Source organism: Parasteatoda tepidariorum, chromosome 3 (assembly GCF_043381705.1).
Source record: "Parasteatoda tepidariorum isolate YZ-2023 chromosome 3, CAS_Ptep_4.0, whole genome shotgun sequence".
Classification (NCBI taxonomy): domain Eukaryota; kingdom Metazoa; phylum Arthropoda; class Arachnida; order Araneae; family Theridiidae; genus Parasteatoda; species Parasteatoda tepidariorum.
This window is the reverse complement of record NC_092206.1, coordinates 49643841-49667174: the sequence shown is the minus strand read 5'-3', so window position 1 is coordinate 49667174 and position 23334 is coordinate 49643841. Positions and strand designations below refer to the sequence as shown.

The window sequence follows — 23334 nt, the reverse complement described above, 5'->3', positions numbered from 1 at the left end:
GGGAAGTTTCGGTTCCATTTCAGAGAGTGGAAAATGAAACCTGAAATTGAGAATATCTTGTAAAATGAAGCAGAGTTGCACATGAGAGTGCAAGAATCCTTCCCACTGAATCCAGAGCAACCCATCACATAGCAGTAGCTTGGTTGCCGCAAAATTGTGACTTGGCGATACCCAGGGGAAAATATCCCTTTTGGCTCAGATCGGGGCAATTTAAGCCTACTACTTCAATTTGGAGCATATAGGCCCAGGTTTCCACAATTGGCGCAGTACTTGCAACACTAGAATACCAAAATCCATGACTTTCCATGATTTTTTTCAAAAAAACAGCAAAAATCATGACTTTTCATGACAAATTTTGTTCAATACTGAAATTCATGACTTTCCATGATTTTCCATGACTTTCCAGGTGCGCGGATACCCTGTATCTTACAAGAGTCTAGCGCCTCACTTCTAAAAATAACCCTCTAATCTAGAAATACAGCAACATACTGCGCATGGTGGAATTGATGGTTTCTCTGTCTCCCGTACTGCAGCGGTTGAAAGAGACTTTTCAGCAATGAACTTACAAAAAAAAAAAACATTACGTACTAGTCTTAAACAAGAAGCGTTAAACGCAATTATGAACATCTACCGTAAATGGAAAACCCCTTTCAGATCTTTGTGCAGAAACCTCTGTAAATCATTAGCTTGATTGTGGAACTGCCAAACGTCATATTTGATTCATTTAAAAAACGCAGTACCCTCGGATAAATTGACATTCCAGATAACTTGAAATTTGTCATTTAAATTATTTCATAAAAGAAATAAATTATTTCATGAAAGAAATATATTATTTCATAAAAGAAATAAATTATTTTATAAAAGAAATACTAGGTTCCTATTAGTAACCTAGTATTCCTTTTATTACAATCCTAGTATTTGTAATGTAATATGCAATCCTAGAATTTGTAATCCTAGTAACTACTAATTCATTGTGCAATTTATATAAATGTTTGTAATAAATAAGAGAAAAGTATATTTTTATTTATTTAGAAGCGACGGGTTAGTTTCAAAGGAGGACGAGTACATTGTTGGACAAGCCGTCCTCAGGGACGGGTAAATTTTTTGAATTTTTTCGAGCCCCGCTCCCTAGTTTTAAATATTTGATTGTTGGCTAGTGAGTAGAAATTTTGCATCCTCATTTATACCTAATTTAAATACAGAGTATAATAATCCTTAAATTTATTGTTGTCATGTTTTCCTCAAAAAATAATGTTTTATTCAAAATTGTTTACATTGGGCCTAGTCCTTGTCAATAATCTGGGGTAATTTACTTAGGTAAAGGAATCGTTTTAGTTTGGTTAAATAAAAGCAGTGGTCAGAATACAGCTACTTTGTTACAAATGTAGTCAGCTACAACAGTTTTTTTTTTTATAGTAGTCATTTGGAGAAGAATTTTGTGGGAGGATTCAAAATTTTTAATACATAAAATAAAAAAATTAAGATTGATGGAAAAAATGTGTAAAAAATTAGTTTCGAATAATCAATTAGCTTATTTAAATATCTGAAGTAATATTTAAAAAAAATCTGTTTCTATAAACATTAGTAAATTTATTATAGTCTAAAAAATTTGTCTACAATTTTATTTCTTTTAATCTTTTATTTTACTGCTTAACAGAAAAATATTTAACATTTGATAATTTATTTACATAAATTATCAAATATGTGTATTAAGTTACATTGCGAGCAAAACATGTTTTCCCTCATTGAAATCATGTGCATGTATTCTTTTAACTTTGATCATGAGTGTACATTTTCATTTGAAGGCATAGACGTGTAATGAGTGAATAGATAAATTAGCTATTCTTAATAGCTTAATAAATCTAAAATGCTTGGCCACGGAGACATTCTCATTGGTTTTGCTGATAGACAAAATTTAAATTAATCAGATTTGAAAAATAAATCGCGTTTGAACAAATACTGAGCAAAACATGTTTCCCAGTAAGGACAATACCTTCGTTAAACTTGTAACTATAAGTATGCCTAGACATTTTTATAACAATGGACCACTGCAATTGTAAACACTTTTATACTTAATTTTTCAGCTCTAATTTTATTCATTCAGAATGCAAATAATTTGGGCCCTTTGGTGTTGGACATGAAGTATCTGAAGTGCCTCATGAAGATTTTTGTGAAAATAAAAATTTGCAGTATTTCTACATACTTTTGTAAGATGGCCAATCTTTATATAGTGTATTTCAATGATTATTTACTTGCTTTTCAATTAAAATGAATTCATAAAAAAAATTGTATTCCTTTGAAAGTCACTTAATGTCGTAAAAAATTTTATACGATATTGCCCTTCAAAAAATTTAATTCCTTGAATTTTTTTAGTTAACTAAATTTTCAATTTTATACCTTTAAAATATCACCAAAAAAATATTTATTTTGGATTTTTCGTCATTTGGTAGACTTTACCATGGAGTTGCCTTTAAGCATCTTTTTTTCAATTAATTTAGTACTATATATTTATTCTAAACACTTTCATTTCATAAATATTAATAGGTATGTCTGATTTTTTGAAAGAAATCTTTTCCTTTAAAGTATCCTTCTCTAATTTCTGAAAAAACTTGAAATATGATTAAAAGATTTAAAAAAAAACATGTCTTTAAACATTAAAAAAATAACAGAAAAAAAAATAAGTAAGAGTCACATATACCTGGTTTGCAAGAAGACAAAGACCACACAGCTTGAGGCCCTACTTCCCTTACTCTGCCTTCTTGTTCTTCACGAAGAGGATCTATATCTTTAAAATATGGCATTATTTTAAATAATTATGGAGCCTGTAAATAAAATTTAGAGTAAATTTAATATCAGGTAATGTAAATATACAAGTTATAAGTTATTATTATACATTCAGAGCAACCAAAATATTCATTATTGCTTCAAAAAGTTGATGAAGATTTGGTGATCAAATAATTTAATGCTAAAGACTAAAATTATTATTTTTAATTCAAAGGCAAAGAGTGTACTATTACATAGATTAGTAACATGGAAATTAACAAAAATACAGAATAAAATACTGAATAATTGGCAAAACAGATGTTTAAGAATAGTTTGAAATATATCCTATACCCAAATCACATCTAATTTAGACCTCTAGAGTAAAATCAAAGAGTAACCAATCATCCTTAATTTACAAAAAAAAGAAGATTAAAATAGATAGATCACATTTTGAGAATGCTTCCCACAAGAATACCAACAGTAGCGTTAACATAGACATCAGAATGCAAATAAAAAAGAGACAGACCTATGCTAAAATGGAGAAGACAAGTAGAAGTAAAACAAAATCTGGTAGGGTGGATTAGCTGTAATATGGTAAGCTGCTGCGAAGTGAGATAGCACATAGTGTTACTAGATATTATAAATTAATGAACTAGAATCTCATTCTTCTAAACCTATTTACTTTAATCTAAGCACCACTGTAAATAAAAGTCGATTCTGAAATTTTTTCTTTTCCTTTTATACACATTTAGTTTTTTTTTTCTATTCTCCTCAATTTCAATGCTACGTTGCAAGAATTCTTCTTTATAGACTTAGAGGTTAGGCGGTTCCGAAGAGCAGGGTACATTCTATTGCGTACCCAAACCCTAAATCATGATTAACGGAAAAGCTTTATAACTGAAACAAAGTAGTTCAACAGCAACAAATACCTAATGCCAAGGAAATATCCCAGTTTCCTAAATATCCTACTAAATATGCTTTTATCAAATTTTAATTTAAATAAAGAAAATGATAGTTTAGAAAAGGAAAATTCTATCCGCAGATGCTTAAATGTTTTAAGTTTTGCATTACATGAGAAAAAGCGAGCGCTAATTCAGAAATAATAAAAGAGAATGTGTAACATTTAACTTGTCCATAATGCTCGATTGATTTTCTGATCTTCGGTTTTTCGAAAAAACATCTAATTAAGTTTTAGACTATACTTATTAGACAAAAGTTTCTACCTATCAAAAATGAAATTTTAAAGCTTTCTATGATTTTATGCTTTCTAAAGTAGAAAAAACGCACAATAAATCTGTTACTTAATTTCTAACTACAGTATATTCAAAATACTTAGGTCAAATAGCTTAGCAAATAGTTTTTTGTATTTGTTTATTATTTTTTTTTAATAGTATAACAAAACAAGAAGTGACTAAAAACATTACGTGCACCAGAGAAGTCCACTAGAAAATAAATTTTTAAGTAAAAAAAAGATGCCTGACATTAAAATATTAAACTGAATTAGAGTAACAAAATTGAAAATAATGTTACATTTATCCGTTAGCTGTTTGTTTTGATTTGTTAACTAGTTCATTTCTGCCCATCTGTGATGCTAGGTTATTTTAAGGGTCATTCTCACTGCATGTAAAAAAATATCGCGGATGCGATTTCAAAGATTAGCGAAGTTTTCAACACTTTGATTTGTGTTTTTATTTTGACTCAAGAGGACTTCAAAAACAATTTGAATTCAAATTTAAAAAAAAATAAGTAATATGGATTTTATAAATTAAGAAGCAAATCCTGGAGTGAACGAAATAGACAGGCTACCCACTGTTCACATTTGGTGACTCTCTTTTCGCTCACGAAATGTTATGCCTGTCACTTCATCCATTTCAGATGAAGAACCAATTTTTTCTCTAAATAGCAAATTGAATGCACCCATTCGGCTCAGTCTTCGACTCAATTGGCTGAACCCCATTGTGCTGCCTCTTGTCTAACACATCCCCTTCCCTCTACTGGCCCACCTCCTTCTGGAAGGCCCAACTTTTGTTGGTTAACCCTTCCAACTCATAGTTGAAGATTAAGAGGAGCTCACTGAAAAATTAAAAGAATGTATTTTAGGTCCCTGACATTTCTCGATTTCTGTTCCCAAGGGCGCAATCTTTGCTAAATTAAGGTTTATTGTTAAGGTCTTATTTGGTTAGGTAGAAGATTAACTTCATTAAAAGACATTACAATCAAACATGTTACAATATTAAATAGTTAGTAACAACAAATTTTTTTTAAAGATAAATAACATCTAAGGCTCCACGACAACTGTCATTTCTGCTAGGCTCATGGTCCAGCTTCTAGTGATTACTCAGCTGGATCTGTGGTGGGACCAGTAGCGTACCTAAACTTAGGTGTGCTTCCCTCCAAGATTTATAAATGCACACTATCTAGACTTAACTTAATTTTTAAAAAATTTAAATATGAAATATTTATAATTATTTTAATTAATAATTACGATGGAAAGGCGTAATTTAGAAAAGTACTAAACATTGTATGCACTCAACAACCTACCATATTTAAATGAAATTCATCTTTATAATACGAGAAAATTATTCACTTTATTACAATAATACATTCAAAGTTTAATTAAAGGTTATTATTTGAAAAGTGAATTAAAATATTTTATAAAAGTAAAAAATTATTTTTATTGTAATTCATATAGCAGGTATGCACAGCCCTTTTTTCAATAAAGGGCCGCATACCCAAGTACCTACACATGTTGACAGCAATTTCATCTTAATTTTAGCATAAATTATCAATGTTTCAGACCCAATCTTTTTATTTGTCAACTTAGCAAAACATTTTTATAAAATTAAATTCTTTTAAATAATTGTAATTTTTTATTATCTTAATTCTTTTAATTAATTCCTTTTCATCAATCTACTTAGCAATATATTTGTATAAAATTAAATTGTTTTAAATGTTAAAATTCATTTAAAACAGAAAAATACCAAACTGATATTTTTCAAAAATGAAAATAATGTATGCAAAAGTTTAACATGTTAATGGTAAATTACACAAATTAAGAACAAGTTTGTAAAAAAATGAAAGTCATTAGACAAGTACCTATTTAAAACAAAGTTAAAAGGGAAAAGTAAAACCAATTTAAAAAAAAAATTTAAGGAGAGAAAACTATAAGTGTATTTAAAAGTGTTAAATATTTTTTGGATCAGATTTCGTTTCAAAATGCAAATTTTGAAGTTCAATCAATTCCATTTTTTCATGGCTTGAATTTTTTCTTACAATTATGAAAAATAACAATGTACTCATTAAGATGTCATCTGTTTTTTATTTTTAACTTAAAATATTAAATATTTGCTACATTTTTAAGGAAAAAATTAATTTAAAAACAGAAAGACATTGGAAAAAGATTTTAATTGATGAAATTTAGTCCAGTGATTTTTTCTAGAGACTAAAGGACTATCTCTCCACATTCAACTCTTTCTCTGTTATAGGGTTTGTCTCCAATTTTTCATATTTGAATCATAATGGTTAAAATTAATGATATTTTTACACAGATTTGATTTTCATCTGATCATCTTACCTGCAGCATTCATTGTCTTAGAGTTCTGGGAACTTTAGTCATTTATATGTAGGTCATCCTATCTTTAATCACTTTCAGCAAATCTCATTTGTTTCAAAACTTTAGAATTATCTCTCTCATTTAAATTCAAATAGCAATTTAATCATACAGGATTATTATTATTCTTTTTTTTGTATGTAAATACTTACTGCAAACTCACTGTATTTTTGTTTAGAAATTATTGAAACTAAATAATCAACATTTTTAATACCTTTACAAATTTTGTCATTTTTAAGTCCAGTTAATAATTCAATAAATAATGAAAATTTGAAACCACGAACTAAGGGTTGTGGCAGTTCAAGGCATTAATATGTTTCAATCCTCAAAAAAGGGATTTTAGGGTGCACATCTTCCTTATTTGATCCAAAATTTGTTCACATATAATTGAACTTAATGATAATAACTAAAATAGGTAAATAAAGACTAAATGGCTAAGCAATATGGAAAAATAAATTAGACATTCCTGAATATTTAATATTTTTATGTAATTGTTTATATGATCATCTTGTGGATAAAATTGTAAAAAGGAAATTAACAATGTAAGAAATCACTACATTAAAAATAAAAACACCACTTAATCCAGGGTGCGAAATTTCAACCTAATATTTAGGGCTGGAGAGTAAATTTTTTCATGTATAAAGTTGAGTTTTGGTATCAAATGAAGCTACTAACTGTTAGAAGGATTATTCAGACTTTCTATAAATGAATCCATCTAACACATTTTGACCCCGGTAAATGGTATGCAAACATAAAATGTTATAAGTATGAGAACATTTCTAATATTTATCTTATTTTAATAATGTGGATGATATTGGAATCATTGAAACATTACGGATACCTTAATTTAAATAATTATTACTTTTTTACACCCTTTTATGGTTTTGGTCATTAAACTACATACTACATTTATATTTGTATATACGATAAACTACATACTTCATACTACATTTGTAACATTTTAAAAATTGTTCATATTTTTAGTGAAAATAGTGGTTAGCAAAACTTTGTACCTTTAAAACTGAAATTTCAAGCTCTGATTTAGACATATATTTGATATGGTACAAATTGCTTATAGGTTCAGTGACTAATTTTTATTTGTAATAAGTTTTTTTCCTTATTTGTGCCTCAATTCATACCTATACCAATTCAATTCAATAAAAGTTTTTGTAATTATTAATCTATGTTTTACTTTTTGCTGCTTAAGGTTATTAAACAGTTTCATAAAAATTTCCAATCTTATGATTTTTAGAGGGTTGCACTTTTAGGCAAATAAAAATGTCTCATAGTGATTTAGACAATTTTATTCAATGTGGTTATTAAAAATATAATCTGGTATAAATATATAGGCTACAAATTTTGCATAAAATAAAGCTGTTTCTTATAGTTGTCTTCAGATATTTGATGTTGAAGAGGATGCACTTCAACTTCTCCATTTTCTTTCGCTATAAGCTAAAATAAAGTCCATATATCAGTAATCAGAAAATATTTATAAGAAATGTTTATAAAAAAAAGTAATACATTTGTTTTGAAGACATTTGATAAAGAAATGTATTCATAGGTGTATTAAATAAGTAAAGCTTTTAAACTGAAACATAGTGTTTATTCAAAATTTTAATTAAAAAAATACACATAAATAAATAAGCACTCTGTGTCAGATGGAAAATTTACAATAAAACGTAATGTTAAAACTGCATATACATCAGTAAAATTAAAACTTATGTCAAACAGGAAAAATTAATTAGCATAATTAGTAAGCAAAAATTTTAACCCTTCTAGCATATGAGAAAGTTGAATTTCTCCCATATACAGTTATTTCCCATTGAATGTAAATAACTGGCTTATTACATAGAGAAGAAAATGTCTCAAAATATGTGTATTTGAAGAGTGTTATTTTTGTGATTGGGTGTTGTTGTTTAATTATGTAATGTATAACTTTCAGTAAGTTTCACTCTCACTTTACTTCACATCTATACTCCATAGTAAGTATCTTTGTTTTCTCTTTCCCCTCAAATTAAAATTTTTTGAATTGTGAGCCTTCCTGCACCCCTTTGTTTCCAATTTATATGGGCACTTAATTTAGAATGAACTATGCAAACTTTTTCCTCAAATGGCAATTTGCTGATGATTGATTGCTAACCATTATTTGATGGGTCACAAACAAAATAGTGTATACTTTCTGGTTTTAAATTACACTTGTAACTGAAACAATTTAATTTTTTTATTATTATTTTTTTTTTAAATATGCATACTTTATTTTTTTCATTTAAAGTGAGAAATTTTTTGTATAAAGCAAGGAATTTATCAATTATGAAAAATAAATAAACAATTTAAATAATAAAAAATAAATAAATAATAAAATTTCTTTCACTCATCTAAATTAGGCTAATGTAAATGTGTAATAAATTAAAATAGATATTGGATCATAGTACAGTGAAACCTCTCGGGAGCGAACTCCTTCAGTTCCACAGTAAAATAGTCGTTCTTAAGGGTCGAGGTTGGTCGTTCTTAAGGGTTATCTTCATTGACTTTAAAATATTGAAGGTACATGATTTTTTGCTAGCAATTTTAATTTTACTCCTTCTCATTTTTCTGATGCGAAATGTCCCCTGTGTTCACATCATAAAAACCGAATTGATGAAAAAAATTAAGCGTCAATAAAAATAACCTTTACTGATATAATTATGTGTGAAAATAAATTTACCAATTATGCATGATAGAACTGCAAATTTAAAATAAAAAATTATGTTTTTTGTTTAAGTTTGCATTTAATTTTATATCATAAAAATTAGTTAACTTTAAAAAATGAGAAGAGGTTTGTTTGTTTGAGATGCTCAGTTTTTTCTAAAATAACTTTTTTTCTAATTTAACTTCCAGTTCTAAAATATGTATTTTAATAGCATTATCTTTAGTGCATTCTGACTGAGACAAGATTATTATTACCTTATTTGATATTTTCTGTATTTGGTTTGGAGGTTTGTCCGATCGCTGGAAGGGGTTTTGATGGTCAAAAAGAATAAGTCTATGGTCGAAATCTGTGTGCCTTCCAAAAGTGGTCGTAAAAAGAGGATGTCGCTACAATGAGGTGGTCTTTCTTGGAGGTTTCACTGTATTATTATTTTTTTTAATATTTTAAAACAATCAATGTTCAACTTTAAAATTCATTATTCATTTCTTTATTTATGAATGTATTTCTTTCTTTATTTAAAATATTTATTCATTTCTATATTCGTCAATCTCATATATTTTTTACCAGTAAAGTATCAAAATCATTAGTACCTATCTTGTTTGCCATTATAGAGTAGTTAACAAAATATTTTTTTTTCGCCACTCTCTAAAAACTTGATTTCACAATGAGGATTATAGAAAAACCATTGTATTTTTTGCTTCATTCATTTTACTAAGAAGTTATAAATTTAAAGTCAGATACATTATCAATAAAGTGAGTCCAAATTTGTGTTTCTACAACCACTACTAAATGGCACCTGCATTTAAATTTTTTGAGGAAAATTAAGTTTTCTTTCTCAACTTTTTTTTAAGCTTAGATGGGGTCTAAATATTATTTTATTGAGCTGAATCTTTCTAAATATTAGTTTTATACAATCTTTTACCTTTTTTTGGTACCTTTTTAGAGGAAGCCATGAAAGATTCAGTAAAAAAAATATTTCCCTCATGTCAATAAAATTTCTCATGTTCCATCCTACTCTACGCACTTGAAATGATTATAGTTTGGATGGCCAAATATTAATTTTCTGTTTAAATTTACATTTCGTCAGCGTTTTAATCAAAATTTAGTTAAAATAATAATAATATTGGAATTTTTTTTTCTATTACTAGCCATCTCAAAGTGCTTTGCTGCCAAGCTCTGTAGTTTTTAGTTAATCCCTCTTTTTTTTCACCACTATTGTTTTTACACTTTATAAATCCTTTATAGATTAGGTTTTAAACAAACTCAAGGTTGCTTTTTCACAAAAAAAAAATCTAACAATCACTAATACAACTAAGACTGAAAAGTAAATACTTAAATTAAACTTACTAAGTTTGAAATTTTTTCAGTCGCAGAATCTGTAGATTTTTTCTCTACTGCTTGTAAAACAAACCAAGTAACTCTAAAAATAAATTATAATATTCAAAAAATGTTTAAGCAATTTTCTTTACTGTAGACACAGAAATAATTATATAAATATAGTACCATTTTAAAATTATATTAGGCAAGTAAGAATAGGTAATTTCTAATTGTGATATAAATTACAGCATTACAAAAACTGGAAGCTATTATTAAAAAAAACAAACAAATAGCCCTATTATCTCTATGACAGCACTGGAAAATGTTTCATGTTGAAACAAAAATACACGCAAAAGATTTTAAAAGCGTGGCAATTAATTTTGAGAAAAAGATTGCATTTTGAGGGGGGGGGGGATTCATACATAAACTTAAACACTTAATCTTAATGATTGTAGAATTTTGAAGAAAACGGTTATAGAAGTGCCTATTTTTTTATTCAAGAAAACTATGCTGAACTAAGTGCATGTAAAATCTATGTATTCATTTTTTTATTTTTGAGTAAATTTTTAGCTTGAAATAAAAATTAAATTTTAATGAATTCACCTTTTGACTCTAACTCCATAATGCTATCAAATATCAAAAAATGCACAGAATGCAAACCACATATATTCACAAAGAGCCTAACTAAGTAACTGAGTTAAGATTATTAAAAATATATCACAAATATAAATGCTTGACGAGTACTGACATTTTATTTAAAGTAAACTAACATATTACAAATAATCTGGTACTGCTATTTAGTGTAAAGGTAGAGAAATTAACATGATTTTGGGCATAAGAAATAGATTGTTTTAATCTTGTTGGCTCATTAGTTTTGAACACTCCAGCCAGGAAATATCATGGTGGCACAAGAAATAGAGGGTGCAACTGCATCTCATTACTTTGCGGAGAGCGAGAAGGAAGGGTTTACACTTTCTTTTAAAAATATATATTCATATTCTCTTTCATAAATACTTTTTCCAAATATGTAGAGATGGTTCTTTTTTCTGTTTAATTTACCCCTTCTGAGTTAATACATTCTAAAGGCGAGCAAATCCTTTATGAAAAATATTTAAAAATTTCTTTACTTTTGAACATGAGCATTACACAGAGGGCCAATTTTTCAGGAGACGAAATTAAACTACAGAGTCGTAATAGTTTCTAAATTTCACACATAAGAAAAAAAAAGTTCTTAAATGTGCTAAATACCTGTAAAAACATTAATTATTTTATCTTTTTCTTGTTTTTAACTTTAAGGAATATAAATTGATGATCATTCACAAAAATTTTATTTTTGTCTGAAATATTGGACGGGGGGGGGGGCTTTTAAAGATTTCTAATTATTTAGGGGGACATATACCCACCATTTCCCCCAAATGGTGCCATGCTTTTAAATAAAAGTTATAGCTCATTATAAAAAGCTAGAAAAAAATATATATTATTTACTTGCTATCCTGAAAGTGATAACTTTGAACTGGGTGTAAAGAATCTTGCATCAAATCCCAAAAATGTATAAAGGAAAAAGAACTAAGAATATAAAATACTGTAGGCTGTACGGTGGACCATTGTAGGAGATTGACAGATTCTCCTTTTTCACTGCATAGGAATTCCATTAAGGGTCGAACTATTAATTAAAGAAAAAAAAAGCATCAAACAATTATTTAAAACAGATTTAACATTTAAAATATTTTCCTAATTGTTATATATTTTCATAACAGGCATATTTTTAGAAGGAAATAGACGGAATTTAACATGTAAGATTTTAAAAGTGATCATAGACGTTTGATATATGATTTTTACTATGTTGCCAATGAACATATTTGAAAAAAATTAGTAATAACTAAAAAAAAAATAATTATATAGTAAATTTATACTAGTAAAATTTAGAGATATTGAGTGATGATTAAATTTATACCCTCCCCTTTAGCATAGTTCTTTGAACATGAGTGAAATATTTAATTTTAAGAAACAAATTGAAAAAGTAGAAGTTACTAATTTTTTTTTCTGAGGTTAAAAAAATAATATACCTATGCATATACGAAATTTTCTAATTTAAATAGGTGTTATATTTTGGCATCTAAAAGATTTTGCAACAAAAAATCCACATCGTAAGCTATGAACTTCGATACACAACTTTCTATGACAAATCTAAATACGAAATTGAAAATATTTATTCAATATGAGGATGAATTCAAAAAATAAAAAAAAAACCTACAAGCAATAGCATTTAAAAATAATTAATGGTGAAAGCTATATTTCCCCAGAGTGAAGACAAATGGTTCTAGTTATCTAGTAAGAGTTGTGAGAATAGGGAGTGTTACTCAAAACATACGTCGGAGCTGGTAAAAGAGAAGCACCCTGACACAATGAGTGTGAATGTTACCCTCTTGTATGCCAGGTTCCATGCGTGTGAAGTTCGAGCAATGCTGCTAAACCTCAAGTGGTGAGTCTTCAGCCTCTCATACCGCCCATATTTGGCATTCAGTGACTTTTTCCTGTTTAGAGTATCAAATGAAAGTTTATTTGGAACAAGTTTTTCCACAGGTAGTTCTGTAAAAATTGACTCAACAGGCTAGGATATGATTTCGATTGAGGTAGGTTGAACAAATTGGTCCTTAACTCCAATAAATGCCTGGCGTCCAAAAGTATTCAGCAAGTATTCTATTTTTCCTGTATTCTATTTTTTGTAAACTATAAATAATTTTTTTTATTACCCTTGTGATTATTCTACTTATTTATCATTTTTTTTGGATCCATTCATGTTATTCATGCAAGTTTCTTTCTTCTAGTTTTGAATATTAATTATCTATAAATTATTGCAAACTTTGATCAAGAAATTTTTAAAAAAATATCACAAAATTCTTTAAAGAAGTGGAAGCACAAAACAGAAATTATTAAAAATAAAATTTTAAAGGTATTGTTAAAAATGATAATGAAGTTAAAATGAAATCTTACAAACCTATTTTCAAGTTATATAACTTGATGCTGCCATCATTGCACCCAACCTATATTAATAGATAATTTGCCATTACACACAGATTAAGCTATAAATATTTCTTAGGGAAAAAAATCATACATTTATTTTTATTCACAATTAAATGTTAACATGCAGAAAAAATTTTCTTACAATGTAAAAACCATATTTGTTTTTCATTCATTATAATGAAAAGTAAGATCATTAATAAACATAAAAAATTACCTTCAAATATTAAAATTTTACTTTAACTGTCTACCCAATTGCTAATATATATATATATATTTATATTATATTAATAATATATATATAATATAATATTATAAATATTATANAGGAAAAAGCATAATAATATACTTATAATGCATAATAATATACTTATAATGTATAATAATATAATTATGACGTTTAATAATATAATTATTATGTATAATAATATAATTATAATGTATAATAACATAATTATAATGTATAATAATATACTTGTAATTATTTATCAGAACTCATATGTAAATTTATAGTGAGTTTAAAAAAGAAAGTTGCTGCAAAATTACAGATAAATATTCAAAGGAGACTCGGTAATTTTACAGAAATAAAGCAAGACTAAGTCCCGAAAAAAAATGACCGTTTTTCCTCGAAAGTTACTACTCAAAGAGCCATGTCGAATAAATGGGAGGTTGTTTACCCATAAAGTAGATTAGAATATCGGAAAAAAGCCTCTTTAATAAAATTCACAGTAAAAAACCTACAGTTTCCAGAAATCTGTTAACGAAAATTCCGATTTTGTGCATTTGAACTAGTACTAGTGCACATTCTCGTTTTTCTCTCTGTATTTTTACAGGAATTTTGAACTGCTAAAATATTTTATAACTTCATTTTCATAGAAACTTTATATTTTTGGTTAGGATCCAAAATGTTCACAGCAGTGACAATCGATGTAATAGAATAATCTATTCTATACTCATATTTAAATATTTTTGAAGAAATAATATCTCGTACAGCATTGATAAGGCGGTTGTAGGGTTAAACGAAAAATGCTTTTATTTATTTATTTAATAACTCAATGGTATCGATATGTTGTATGGGAACAAAAAGTTTAAAATGATACCAATTATTTTGAAACTATCACCCCTTTTTATTTAAAAGTAATTTTTAAAAAAATAATTAAAATGAACTAATTTTTTTTAAGAAGATGCGTTTTACAGAAAATAATAATTATTCTCAAAAGTTTATTAAATATTTCGTTTCTTCCTCTAATGTAACTTTTTTCATTTGAACTTTAAATGCAAATAAAATGTATGGGCTAACTAAAGCGCAGTTGCTATTTCATTTCTAATTTTTATAATAATAATCGTTTTTATTAGAATAATAATCGTTATACAATAATAACGATTTTATTTATAATAATATCGTTTTTATTTATAATAATATCGTTTTTATTTATAATAATAATCGTTTTTATTAGAATAATAATCGTTATACAATAATAACGATTTTATTTATAATGATATCGTTTTTATTTATAATAATATCGTTTTTATTTATAATAATAATCGTTTTCATTTCTAATTTTTATAATAATAATCGGCAATAAATATCGTTTTTGAATAAGCTACATTTTTTGTAATTTTATTCAAAAATAAGTAAGTTTTATTAATCAGTTAGATAGTTCACTCTTGTCGGTCAGAACTGTATTCTTTATTTCAAAATGATTTAAAAAACACTATTTATAAGTAGATTTTAATGGTTTAAAGAAGTTTAGTTAATTGTGCAAAAATGGTTACAGAAGCTTATTTTAAAGTTAAAACACGCAAAACAAATTTTCTTTGAATATTCCCAAATTATTTTTCTAGTCAAAAGCAGGAAGTAAATTTTAAACAGTCACATTTCTCTCTGGTTTAATACATTCAAAATTCCATCAAAATTAGGTGTTTTCACTGAATTTAAGATAGAATTCTTGTTCATTTTTTTTTTGCATTTCCTTCATTGTTTGTCTTTTTTTAAATGTTGTAGGAAAAAAATTAATTAATTTGCCTGAATATAAATGAACACAATTACAAGGGGGAATAATTGACTTTCAATTTTTTTCTGATGTAATTCAGAATATTCGAGACAATTAACTCGAAATAAGAAAAAACACATATCTCGTATTAAAGTCATTATCAATTTACCGCCGATATAAACTTTAACGTTTGTTTCGTTCTCTCTACTTTTATTAATAAAAAAAATATATATTGGACATCCATTTAATAAAAATGAATGTTTCTTTTTATCTTTTAGGTTAAGAGCGATCGTAGCTTCAGCTCTAAGAGCGGAGTGAACTAGCCCTTCTATTCTCTTTAGCCCTGCTGTTAAAGCAACAAAGGAAAACTTTAATATTTACCACATCAGTTATGACAAGCATTCGACTTGAATCTTGAGGTATGAGTCGGAAATCAAAAGTCCTCATACTTATTTTGTGTTCCATTTGTCTAAAAATCCAGAAATGTTAATAAAAAAAAATTAACAAAGTATAATATAAATAGTATATATATGACAGATTGAAGATAATTAGAAGTAAACTTAAAATAATTCAATCAGCATGTAGAGAGAATATAATATTGCAATTGCTTTGAGTTTACAAAAACTAAAAAATCTCATTTGCAGATTTAATATTCAGCATATATTTTATTTGAAAGAAAATATTGTCAAATCAATTATAAAAGAAAAGTGTATGTAACTCTTGTGCGAAGTGTACAAGCTAAAATGTTGACAATTTCACATTAAATAAATCATTGTTCTTAGATATATCATAGATAAAAATGTTTTTTCAAATTTCAACTTTATGGATAAAAAAATTTAATACAAGCAAACATTTTTTACTAATAAGTGATTGAAAATAAAAAGAAACGATTGATTAGAAGTTGGCAAAATATGAAGTTGTGTGAACTGCATTGGTAATAAACATGTTTTTTCAAAGAAATCACACGGTACTCAGTAAATTTCAGCATAGATATGGAGCATTTGATAATAATAATTTAAAGATAATAAAACTTCAACTTAAAAATTAATACATTAATTAAATTTTTTAAAAGATGCATAACGTATTTTTATTATTAAAACTATAAAACATATCAGCAATAACAAAACAAACATATCTTAAAAATCAATAATTTTTTGAATATTTTATTGGCAGAATATTCATTATTTAATTAGAATAATTTTTGAAAAATTTCCAGCAACTAAAAAATTACTAGAATTTTTTAAATTTATTTCAAGGTAGTGGCGCGACAGCCCATAGAAGGGGCCAAGGCATACTGTGCCCATCTCAGTTTTCTTGACCTTGGGGGCACTGGGGTGCAGGAAAATATGTTCCGGTCAGGTGATCAGCCAAACGCGGAACCCCCAGTGTTTAGTTTCCAAGCATGCTTGGTACTCATTTATGGACCCTCTGAAGGGATGAAAGGCTGAGTCAACCGTGCCCGGTCTGAGGATCAAACCCAGGACCTGTGGCATGGGAGAGCAAAGCACTACCACTCAGCCACCGGGCGTCTTTCAAGATAACAAGGGATGTTTAATAATTTTAATAGTAATGTTTTAAAAAGTATTAAAATTACAGCTATAATTTTAATGCTTTATTAAAATATCACCACCAAATTTTCAAATGAACACGCAAAGATTACTTTTTGTGACATTATTGTAAATTTTCAAAATTATCAACTTTGGACCTAATATAGAATTAAAAATGTCTCTAAAAGTTTTCCAATATGGGTTGCAACGCATCTATTGATATCTCATCTCATTACTTGACAAAGATTATTTTTACGGATGCCAAAGACTTAAGAAGTTGATTAAGAAACCTAGTCTCCAAAATGAACCATACGAAAAAATTCTGTCAGGTAAATGAATTTTCTTCTGCTGTAAAAAAAACAAACAAACAAGAAAATACACATTCTTCCATTTTTAGTGTCTTCAGCTCTGTGGGTTGGAGCAGATTCATATCAGAAGATGTTATTTAGATAATCTACCTATTTATAAAAGAAAGCATAGGCAAGTTTTGCTATATAAATCTTTGGTTTTAATTTCTGTCCAAGTCATTTCTTGTCACCCTGTATTTTGTTTTCCGTTTTAAAAAGGACACACATTTCCATAAAGGAATTTAAATATAAAACTTAGTACACTTTATGTTAAATTAAAATGAATACCTTCTAATACAGACTATAATTATAGATCAGACAAAAAATGTTTTCTCTTAGAAAATTACTGTATAAACCTGCTTACAATAACCGTTGAGGTGTAAAATCTTTGAGCAAAGTCTAAGATACTTTTATTTTCCATCTATAGACTTTTATTTTTTTATAAACACAACCTAATCATTGAATAATATGAAAGGATACTAAAACATATACTTACAAGGATGGAAGATCGTGTAGATCTATACTAGAGCTTCTAACAAGCCTGTATTTACCTCCAGGTGCCAATCCAAGATCAGTTTCAGTCCCAGATATATCAGGTTTAAGAACTTCGATTACTACCCAAACATTAATGATACCCATATCTTCTAGAGTAAGCACATGAAAATTTTTAGCATAACCTGTAATTCATGAACATAAATATAGTTTTCTGTTAATTAATAATTGAATTCATAAAAGATATTAAAACAAAATTGATTGAGAAAATGCAAACGCTTTCTGAGAATATTGTAGAAAAAATTTTCTGAATTAATATGTCATAAAAAAGTAGCATTGCCTCTAAATTAAAAAGCATTTGCACTGAAAAAACTTTTGATTTTTCAGTGCACTTAATTCAGTTCATTTGCACTTAAAAACATTTGAAAAAAGTTTGTAAATTATTGTACCTCTTTCAGCGTAAGCAATAATGAAGAAAAGAAAAGAAAACCATGAAAATGTGAATTTAATCATTTTCTCAATGGTGCATTGAAATATTAATAAATTCTAAACGTCGCATTCTATAGTAAATAAGTGTTGAGTTTTCTAATTGCAGGTACTATTCTTCACAAAAAAAAACTTGCCCTGAGCAATGCTGCCCAATAAAATTTAAGTAATTAACAAACCTATACACTCATAATTGCATCTAGTATTGTAACAAATGATAGGTAGTGAAGAAAACTTTTGAAAAAATTGTCTACTCTTTAGTGAAAGTAAAGGACAGAAAAAATATAAAAGAAATTATAATTAATTTTACACAGGAAGATTAATTTAACATTAAAAAGTTTAAGAACAATTTTATTTTTTAAAAAAATGCCTAATCAACACTTCCATTATAGGAAAATGGAACTAAATTTTAGGCATATGATCAAAAATAATAAAGTTCATTTTAGTAAATTGTTGAATTCATGAAAAATAAAAGAGCAATAGTGTTATAAACTTACTTGTTTTTACAGAACTAGAGGATTTCCAATTCACTTCTGTTTGACTAAAAAGAAACTCTAATAAATATTTCAAATGTTTAAGTTATGTATTACTTAAGTAATTTAATTAATGGACTGTATTTATATAATATATATTAAAGCAAATTACTTGAATACTGCTTGAATTCCAACAATACAGCTTTTGTGATTTTCGGGACCTAATATTAAAGCTATACAAAGAAAAAAAAGCTTAATATCATAATACAATATATAACAATTTGAAAGCAATGATTAAATTTTAAATTTTTTCAACTGTTAAAAAGTCTTTTTAAAATTGAAAGAAATTACATAACGATGAAAAGCATCCATTTTTTAGTTGCGAGTGCAGATAAAATAGAATCAAACCTCAATATCTAAAATTTTATGAAAATGTGATAAGGAAAATCTTAATATTTTTTTAACATTCTAATTAAAGTAATAGACAACTTGGAATTGTGCATTACTGTAGATTTTTATAATACAAACATTAATATGTAAGGTTTTGCATTATATCATTTCACACATAGATAATTTGACATATCATTAGGCTTACCTATTAACATCACAATATATAACGCTTAAATATTGATTTGTTTTTCTCGTTAGAGAATGCAACAAGAAATTTGACAATTTTTCTTTTACAACATTTATTTTTGAATACTGAATGTCTCTCAAAATAATAATGCTAATTCAAAACAAACAACATTATTAAAACATTTGAATTTAGATATTGGTTTTAAGAAAATGTGATCAATGAATTTTATAAAGAACATTGTTTAGATAAAATACAGTATAAAATGGCTTTATATTGAAATGTAAATAAATACAAAGATTATTGATGTATAATGGCCTGGAATTATTTCCTTCTCAATGAAAATATATTAATACTTATCCAAAGCTTTTTTGGTCTTCCTGTATTTTCTATTTGGTACACTATGTGCAAAAATCACTTAAGAAACACACTGTACTATTTTTATTCAATAAAAAAATACATTCCATAAGCTAAACATATTATTTTCACCACATCTATCTTAATTTTTTAAAATTTAATGTTGCACTAAAACATTAAAAATTCAAAAAATAAAAAACAAAATCTTGCTAAAGTTATTAAAATAAATTTAGTCTACTTATTTTTTCACGATGATATATTTCACCGTCCTTGAACAGCTGTCCCAATTTTTGATTTTATGACTACTAATGTTCAACTCAGTGGCCTTGTGGTTTTAAACCTAATCCAGAAGAAGAGGGAACTCCTAGATCCAGTATTAGGAGAAAATTTCCTTTATGGAGGATTTGTTCGATAGAACTAACTCGCATTTGTGTTACATGGAGAGGAAAACAATGACGGGGCTGCCATTGGATGAAAACAAGAAAAATAGTAGCTTTAGTTGCATCATATATGAAAAAAAGTCTCCTAAATAGTCTCTAAGATATATAAAATAGGTGCCAACATCATATCCTCCTCTAACATAACTTTAATTATTTGTGCTATAAAAGTATAAAATTCAAATAATATGCAGTTAGATACTCATATTTCATAAAAAAAGTACATTTATTTGTGAATTTACCAACAATATATAGATAGAGGAATGCTGAAGGAATTGCTGTAGAAAACCTTTTGAACATTTTAAAAATATCTATTTTTAGTTTTATTCTTTATGAGGCATAAGGCTTCAGATATCATATAAGAAACAATAGTTGTAATTAAAAAAAATATTGAAAAAAAAGCTAGAGACTAAAAGTTTAGGCATTATAAAAAATGAAGTAGAAATGACCTTTACTTTCATATATGAATTTTTTTAACCTTACTATAAAATAAAAATTTAGTATGTAATAAACAAAATCAGCATTCTAAAAGTACTTAAATAATTTTCAACAATAATATGAAAGGAAAATTATTATATAGGTACAAATAAATTAAAATTAAGAGTTTTATGATTGAAAATAAAGTGGGAAAAAACACACACAATGTTGTATAAAATGTGAAATTTATTATTTTTTAAACATTTTCTTGGGGCTTTTAGTATAGATGAGGGTCCATAAATGAGTACCAAGCATGCTTGGGAACTAAACACTGGGAGTTTTGCGTTCGGCTGACCACCTAACCGGAACATCTGCTTCTGCACCCCAGAGCCCAAGGTCAAGAAAACTGAGATGGGCACAGTAGGCCTTGGCCCTCTATGGCAGTCGCGCCACTGAGTTTAGTTTTAGTATAGATATCAATTAAGATTGTTTTCCTTTTATGAACAAGTTTATCAATTCTAACCGATTCAATTTCATGTTCTCTCTCTGTTACTCATAATTTTTCAGCAGCTTCATGAATTGGCTTCATGAGTTAAACATGAATTGGCAAGCAGACACAGAAGCTGACGTACTAATAAGAATTCATGTTCTACCGTGTTCTGCTCCTCACATCCCCATTCAAAATGAATGAATTGAAAAACAAGTGCAGTTGCAATACTTGACCTTGAGTCATTATTTCGTTTTGTTGGCTGTCACTATGCATTTTAAAAGAGGAATAGCAGAAATGAGAGGATTTTTAAAAAAAAGGATATAACAGGGGGGGGAAAGGAAGAGTGCAGAAATAATGGAAAAAGTAAGGAAAATATGACGTCTGCGGTCCCTGCAAACTTCAACATTCCAAATCGAACCGAACATCAAAACAAACCGATCCAAAATTGTAATTACTTGTGGACCCTTATTCTGTCACACTACGCATAAAAACAGGGAGTTTTATTTTTATCTGATACAGAACAGGTGAATTTGAAACTCGAATTTCCTTTCTCTGCTCTAATTTGCAGCTGCTTAGTTTAGACATTTGAACAAGAAAAAAATATTGCAATTTAATTCATCTATCAAGTTTTTATTTTGTTTATTTCTCCTAACTGAAGCATTTCCAAATTTAAAGTTTATCAAAAAATTTACGATCACAATTCGACAAAACGAATATCACCATTACCTTTTTTCTATTGTAAATAGCTCTAAAAAAATTAACTACCCATTTTGTATAATTAAAGACAATTTTTTTTTTATTTTGCTACTTCGTTCAAATTAAAAGAGGGGAAAAAAACGTAATCCTCAGAGATATTACATGAGCAGGAGGAGCATTCACGCAGTGTGAATTCCAAATCCATTAGTCTGATTGGTTAAACATATCTGTCTTGCTTTTGATATCAGTAAGGAAGAATAAAGTTTGGATAAAATGAAAATGCGAGGGGGGAAAAAAGTGGGAGAAGAGGGAAATTCAATAAGTTATTCTTAATTTTAGTTGCTAATTGGCTTAAAAAAGTCGCCAATTTTACGCAACTCATTGCAAATTAGTTGTTTTTACTCATATTTCTACTAAAATAGTCGCCCTAGTTGCTATTGCTTGAAAATAGTCGCTTTAGTGGCCTTTTTAGTCGCCAATGGCAGCCCTGCAATGAAAACTTCCCACGGTCAGCCTGGAGGCAAGAGGACTCCAATCAATGATCTGTCTGCCACTGAGGATATTTTACATCAGCAATGTCATCATTGCGAGCCGTGTGTGGAATTCGTTTCAACCAGCCATCGCTGGGATTCAAACCAGGTCACCTCATTGGGAGGCACTCATTGGCTAGCACTCTATTTCCTGATCCAAAGATGATTAGATAACAATAAAAAAATTACATTTTAAATAAAATAATTTGTAATATTGACATTTTTCTTGTACCCATCCTATACTTTATGAGGAAAAAAAACATGTTAACCTGGAAATTTTAAGATTTTCACCTGGAAAACCTGAAAAATCAGGGAAATTTGAAACCTGATTTGAGTGGCCACACTGTGACAATGCTTTTTCATTCTTTTAGCTTGACTTAAATTTTATAAGGTCATTCTAATTATTGAGAGGGTAAGTAATCATTATAAAAATGTATCTAAAAATCTATTGAATAGGATTTCTCAAAAACATTTTGAAATCTTTAAGAAACATACAGTGATAATTCAAAAAGATAATAAAGTGAAACTGCCATAACAATTATTATTTGAAAGTGCAGCAGGACAGTGTTTTCACTGCTTTTTACTGTTAAATTAGATGGATATAAAAAGCAATTTAGTATTAAATTTTTTATTAAAATACATTACAGGCAGGGCCGCAACTACGCCGGGGCAGCCGGGGCACCGCCCCGGGGCCCCGACGGTCAAGGGGGCCCCATATGAAGAGACTTTTTTTTTTTCAAAATAAAGCACTCTAATTATATATGTGTAGGAAAGAAATTGTGTTAAGATAGAGTTGATGAAAATTGTCTTTTTTGTAATTGCGTACCCACTATAACATAAAGGGAAGGGTAAAAAACGGTAAAACACCTTTTCACAAAATATTTCCCTTTCTTAAAAGAACAAACACGCTTTGCAGAGAAGGGGAAAGGCCACAGCTGCATGTAGTTGATTGCGTCAGACCCAGTGGCGTGCCAACCAGGGGGAGGCAGAGGGCCCCTCTAAAATTTAGATGACGGGGCAAACGATGCGTTTCGCCCCTCCTGAAATTTAGACACTCACAAAAATAAAGTCAAGTAAAATCAGTAATTTAAAAA

The 23334-nt window shown here is 27.9% G+C and overlaps 2 protein-coding genes across 7 annotated transcripts in view; both read right to left on the bottom strand.

The window, feature by feature from the left end:
* Positions 1-4358, bottom strand: part of LOC107440555 (anaphase-promoting complex subunit 10) — a 15084-nt gene extending 10726 nt beyond the window's left edge. Inside the window, exons 1-2 of one of the 6 annotated variants that reach the window (XM_071178600.1) lie at positions 3987-4358; positions 2699-2822 (exon numbers count right to left, since the gene is read on the bottom strand). In XM_071178600.1, coding sequence (XP_071034701.1) covers positions 2699-2801 — 103 coding nt within the window. In that variant the 5' untranslated portion in view covers positions 2802-2822; positions 3987-4358. The remainder of the gene's footprint in view (positions 1-2698; positions 2823-3986) is intronic. The other 5 variants (XM_016053511.4, XM_071178598.1, XM_016053515.4 and 2 more) reach the window with 5 other exon arrangements.
* A 3303-nt stretch (positions 4359-7661) lies between these two features.
* Positions 7662-23334, bottom strand: part of LOC107440556 (cytoplasmic dynein 2 intermediate chain 1) — a 35993-nt gene continuing 20320 nt past the window's right edge. Inside the window, exons 15-22 of the mRNA XM_071179193.1 lie at positions 18912-18972; positions 18764-18807; positions 17785-17965; positions 15719-15863; positions 13378-13423; positions 11865-12042; positions 10410-10482; positions 7662-7825 (exon numbers count right to left, since the gene is read on the bottom strand). Of these exons, the coding sequence (XP_071035294.1) occupies positions 7724-7825; positions 10410-10482; positions 11865-12042; positions 13378-13423; positions 15719-15863; positions 17785-17965; positions 18764-18807; positions 18912-18972 (830 nt within the window). The 3' untranslated portion in view covers positions 7662-7723. The remainder of the gene's footprint in view (positions 7826-10409; positions 10483-11864; positions 12043-13377; positions 13424-15718; positions 15864-17784; positions 17966-18763; positions 18808-18911; positions 18973-23334) is intronic.